The following is a 6081-nucleotide window of genomic DNA, read 5'->3' on the forward strand; positions in this document are numbered from 1 at the left end:
CTAATAGAAGTATTCTTGTTCAGGTTTCAGAGACTGTAATAGGCCTCTGACTGAACAGAGACCCTGAAGAGAGTTACATGCCAAACTGCTGACCAACAGAAAGGTGTGTGTGCTCCATCATGTCCGACTCTGCCACCCAATGGATGGTAGCCCACTGGGCTCCTCTGTCCATGGGATTTTCCAGGCAAGAATACTGGAGTGGATTGCCATTTCCTCCAGCAAGGGATCTTCCCAACATGGGGACTGAACCTGCAACTCCTGCATTGGCAGGTTGATTCTTTCCCACTGAGCCGCTTAGGAAGCCCCATGAATTACCTGGGTTTGTATAAAGTCATTACAATGGACTTCTGAATGTGGAGGAAAGAGGAAGAAAAATTGGAGTCAGAGATTTGAGGATGTTACACTGCTGGCTTTGAAGATGAGGAAGGACCATGAGACAAGGAATGAAGGTGCCCCTAGAAAGTAATCTAGGAAGGCAAGACCTTCTTCCCTGGAATGTCCACATGGATCCCAGATTTCCCAGACATCCTGTATTTGGCTCAATAAATGAGCTCTGGCTTCTGACTTCTAGAACTTCTAGAACTGTAAATGCAGGTACAAGTTTATAATTAGAGACATAGCTCAACAACAAGTGGAGGAGCACATAGAGAAATGCTTTTATAGTTAAGACAGAAGCAAGGCAGAGATGCACAGCTGGAGAGAAAGGGGGTGGGTGTCCCCCCAGTGAGGAGGAGCATAGTAAAGTGACAATTAAGTGATTTACACGGGTCAGTTCTTTCTGGTCATGGTTTACCTTCAGCCAATTATTTGGCTTCTTTTTCCACACCTGACCTACCCTGGGACTCTCCCTTGGATGCACCTGCATCCCTCAGCCAAGATGGATCTCAAAGTGAAGGCTTCTGGGAGGAGCAAGACTCTTAATGGCCTGGCATTATCCCCTGAGTTTTGACCTCCAAATAAACTTTCTGAGCATGTGCAGGGTCTCCCTTCTCCTAAAAGCAGGGGTGGGGAGAGGGGGAGGGGGGAGTGAGATCCCTTAATCCTTTGCTTTGTCCTGGCCATGTCTATACATTAAGATGTTTACAAGAGGTGAAGACTGGCTGTTTACCCTATTTACCCTGTTTCTGTTGTTACTTCCATTTCAGAGGTCAAACGAGGCCAATTGTAAATGCCTTAAACTGGAGCCCACCTATCTCTTGTCTCAGGAAATGTAAACAGGAGGCCAGTTGTAAATATTTAACCTGAAGCCCATCTATGTCCTGCCTCACTTTGACCCTATATGGTCTAACCAGTACTGTCAAGGTGTTGTTGAAATAATATATTAGCAAAAGAGTGATGACATATACTAAAATATGGTTATTAATTTCAAATTTCATTATAATGTCTCCTTTCACCTTATTTCTTTCCCTGTTCATCTATACTCCTGTCTTGGCTTCATGCAGAAATGCTACTCTTCAAGAACCATTATCTTTTTGACTTTCTGTAACAATATGTAGATCTTAAACCCGTTGTCTTATTCTTTAACTACATATGGATATTTTTGCTTGGTTATTAAAATCTTTTCTTGAGTGGTCATTAGCTTACAATATTTCCAAAACTCCCTTAAAATCCCCTATCTTTAACCCTCTAGTGATATTTCTAAACTATTTAATTATCCTACTCTATCCCTAACAAGTGTGCTTAATTAAAAGAATAAATACATAAATAATACACACATGTACATACTTCATAATTTTGGATGTGTAAGTGAAAAGTGAAAGTGAAGTAACTCAGTCATGTCCGACTCTTAGTGACCCCATGGACTGCAGCCTACCAGGCTCCTCCATCCATGGGATTTGCCAGGCAAGAGTACTGGAGTGGGGTGCCATTGCCTTCTCCGTTTTGACTACACAAGTACTTTTATAGTTTCAGATTTTCTCACAGCATTCTTCTTTACAAATTATGATAATTTTTTTCATATTACCTTTGGAAGTAAGGAAAGGGGGGCTGAGGAATTGCATTTCTAAAAAATACATAACAAAACAATAAAATTATCATACACCTTCTCAAGTTGTGTAAAAATGGAAGCAGGCAGTACATACTGTAAACTGTTAAATGACTTTCTAAATTCTTCAACTGGTACACTGTAAATGAGTACAGTTTACTGCTTGTACTTTTGCTTTAATAAATTTATTAGAATTTTAAAAATGTAATGTCCATGCCAAGGTAGGATCTGGAGCAAATATAGCTGAGTCACAGCTGACTGGAATGGGAGATATCTCTTCTAACAGGCAGAAATTAAGGTTTCACATGTGTGTATTAAGATAGTAAAATTAAGGTAATTCACATTTAATAAATTTATTTCCCCTTGCAAATTAGAAGCTTAACCTCCACATATGAAAGTTGTTCAGTGACAAATTCTTCAAGACAGAAGAGCAGTACAACCACACACAACATCGTGGATGAGCCTTTGAAATACAAGGTAGAGGTTCATGCCGACTACAGACTCATGAGAAGCCCTGCAGAGATCAGAACAACTTCACACTGTTCCATCTCATTTGAAAAGAGAGATACTATATTAAACAATTTTATTTTAGGCAAGTTTGTATGCAGCAATAAGTAAATGATGAAATAATCAAACTGGATGAAACTGAGAGCAATAATAATAAACTGATTCTATGTATTCTAGGACCTTGTTCTGAAGTTGAAGATAACATTCATAATCACTCAGTTGTTCAAGTTTGTTTCATATAGCTCTTTGAAAAAGGGACTCCAGTGAGGTCCCTTTGATGCCCCATGGCGAGGTTGGAAGGACATGGATGTTTGCACAACACCTGTGTCCACAAATCACATACTGAAGAGAATCTGAGTTTTCTGTGTCATCCTTTAATAATGAGGATAATACTTAATGGATATTATTGATACTGTTCATTCTCTGCCCCCATAGAGGCCTGACAAAATTATGAATAGATGGAGATATTTTATTAAGAGAAATGGAAAGAATAATAATTACTGATAGCACTAGAAATTTCTAATCAGGAATAAATAAATATATATATATATATATATATATATATATATCCCACAAGTCCTTCAACTTAAAGAATGTACCTTTCAAACAGATACTCATAGTCCATATTTTAGTGAATCTATGAATCACCTGAAAATATAGATTTAGTATAGTAATAAATGCATGATTTCATATTTTGCTTTGTCTTAACTAAAGTGAAGTCTAGGGTCATATTATATCAATCTATTTTTTCATATTTGTCTTTCAGTGTAGATTTAACTTGGAAACATGTAGTATATTATCAGTATTTGCCAGTAATGATGGAAGACACAGTGGACACCAGCTGTATATCAGAACAAGATCCTAATAATTAGAACAAGATCCTATGATCAGTGATAACAATGAGTAATTTAAAATTTGTATTATCAAGAAGAGTAATTAGGACAGGCATATGCACAGAATGATGTTGTGAAAAATTATAACTACGTTATCAGTTTTCCTCTTTTATAAACTTATTAATAGTTGTGAATGCCAAAAGTAGGGATCTTCCCCCAGAGGGGTTGAATAATTCATAACTCTTCTTTTAGTCAAGCAAAAGAAAACAATGCTCACTCTAGCCTTACTATTTCATCTGAGGAGAAATTATTCTTAAGAGATCATGTGGTCCCTTGATATAAATGGGAATTTCCAATGTTTTATATCCAAAACTGGAAACATGGGAAAATAGGAAACTTAAAAGGGACAAATATAGGATATCAGACATCACAAAGCATAAAAGTGAGTTACATAAATTGTACAAAGTAGAAATCAAAATAAAAATTTCAAGAAAAATAGAAGAGGCATCTTCTCTTTCCACAATCTGACCAAACAATGGCAACACTGGGCTCAATGTTTGAGCTCTGCTACTACAGGTACTTCTTAAGATCTATGACAATAGGACCTTTTAAAATTACCTTTCCAAAGAGTTTTTGCAGACCCTTCTTTAAGTCTTTATTCCTCAGACTGTAGATGAAGGGGTTCAGCATGGGTGTGACCACAGTGTACATCACCGAGGCTGTTGCACTTGAGTGTGAGCTGCGAGTACCAGCCAAGCTAAGGTAAACACCTAAGCCTGTACAATAAAATATCGAGACAACTAAAAGGTGCGATGCACAGCTGGAAAATGCCTTATACTTCCCCTGAGCAGATGAGATTCTATGTATGGAGGAAACTATCTTAGAGTACGAGTAAATGATACATATAAGGGAACCACCAGCCAGGAACACAGTTTTAAAATACATCTCCAAATTATTGAGAAAAGTGTCAGAACAGGCAAGTTGGATCATCTGATTGAGTTCACAGAAAAAATGGGGAATTTCTAAGACTGTACAGAAGGACAGTCTAAACATCATTAAGCTTTCTAACAAGGAATTCAGGACACTGATGATCCAGGACACCAGCACCATCAGTCCACAGATCCGAGGGCTCATGATGACCGTGTAGTGCAGGGGGTGGCAGATGGCCACAAAGCGGTCATAGGCCATCACAGTCAGGAGGAAGACGTCCAATCCTATAAAGAGTGCAAAAAATTGCATCTGGATAATACAGCCTTCATAGGTTATAACTTTACTCTGTGCCCAAATGTTCTTCAACATCTTTGGGATGGTGGTGGAGGTGAAGCAGATGTCTACAAAGGACAGGTTGGAGAGGAAGAAGTACATGGGGGTGTGCAGGTGGGGGTCTGAGCTGACGGCCAGGATGATGAGCAGGTTTCCAAATATAGTGATCAGGTACATGGAGAGAAAAAGCCCAAATATGAGGGGCTGCAGTTCAGGTGACTCTGAAAATCCCATAAGAAGAAATTCTGAACTTGCTGTTTGGTTCCTTACTGTCTCGTGGTGGGTATGATTACCAGGAAAGTGGTAAATATCATGACTGTTTTCATACAAACTGGCATTATTCACATTTTTTAAATGGGACCATGTATCTTTTGCCATGAAGAAGTTAATTTCAGTATTTTGTTCATGGATTTGAATCTTTTTAGGGATTTCCCTGTGCCATCTCTAATTAGCAAGTTTTTCCTCAAGATGTCATGTATTCAAGTTTTTAATGAGAAATTCTTTCACGTATTTGAGGAATTTGTCTTGAATTGAGACAAAGACCAGGCACTGTACATGCAATAAATGCACTGTTCTGAAAAACAAAAATTCCAAATTCCAGTTATGGAGAAGAGAAGCAAATAAAAAACAATATAAAGTGTGTCCAATGGTTATTGATGCTACGAAGATAAAGCAGATGTAATAGAGACAGTCAAATAAAGATGCTATTTTTAAATACATGTTCAGGAAGAAACTTCAAACAAGGTGATATTTGAACAGATTTCAAGGAGGAGAGAGCCAGTGACATGAGCATAACTGGGAAAGTGTGTGCCTGGCAAGGGAAGAGTCAGTGCAAGGGCCTGGAAAGTCCTCATGTAAGATGGTTCAGTCCAGAAAAGGAAGCCACTCTAATAAGGGACATGAGCAGGAGGGTGAGAGAGGAGAGATGGCATCAGAAGATGTAGAAAAATGAGATGGCCTTCCTGCTACTGCTGAAACTTCAAGACACAGAGTCCCCGTATCAACATTATGTACTTTCAGCACTTATGAAATTCAATTTTAAAAGACTATATGAAACAAAACTGATAGACATCCAAAACCAATCTCTATATATTTATACATACATGTGTGTGTATATATATATATATATATATATATATATATATATATATATATATACATATATATTTTAATTATAATTTAATATCAGTGTGGGTCATGTTGCAGTGAAATAGGAAAAAAGAGGAGTGAGTTTTTCCTGTCCCTTTCCTGAGAATGAGGGAGACACAGATGACACTGAGCAGGCCTGAACATTCCCAGTTTTTACTTCAAGTGTTCCTAATCTGTAGTCTTTAACTGAGTTTGCTTTTCTGCCCCCAAAGTCTGCAGGAGCTACATTTTGCACCTATTATCCTTTTTTGCTGTTGTTGTTGTTCAGTGGCTAAGTCATGTCATACTCATGCCACCACATGGACAGCAGCACCACAGGCTTTCCTGTCTAACCCTAACTCTAGC

The 6081-nt window shown here is 38.2% G+C and overlaps 1 protein-coding gene across 1 annotated transcript; it reads right to left on the reverse strand.

The window, feature by feature from the left end:
- Positions 1–3894: 3894 nt before the first annotated feature.
- On the reverse strand, positions 3895–4965 carry LOC113896414 (olfactory receptor 7A17-like). The gene has a single exon (XM_027548608.1). It carries the CDS (start codon positions 4963–4965, stop codon positions 3895–3897), a length of 1071 nt encoding a protein of 356 aa, XP_027404409.1.
- Between the last annotated feature and the right edge of the window lie 1116 nt (positions 4966–6081).

Source organism: Bos indicus x Bos taurus, chromosome 7 (genome assembly GCF_003369695.1).
Source record: "Bos indicus x Bos taurus breed Angus x Brahman F1 hybrid chromosome 7, Bos_hybrid_MaternalHap_v2.0, whole genome shotgun sequence".
Lineage (NCBI taxonomy): Eukaryota > Metazoa > Chordata > Mammalia > Artiodactyla > Bovidae > Bos > Bos indicus x Bos taurus.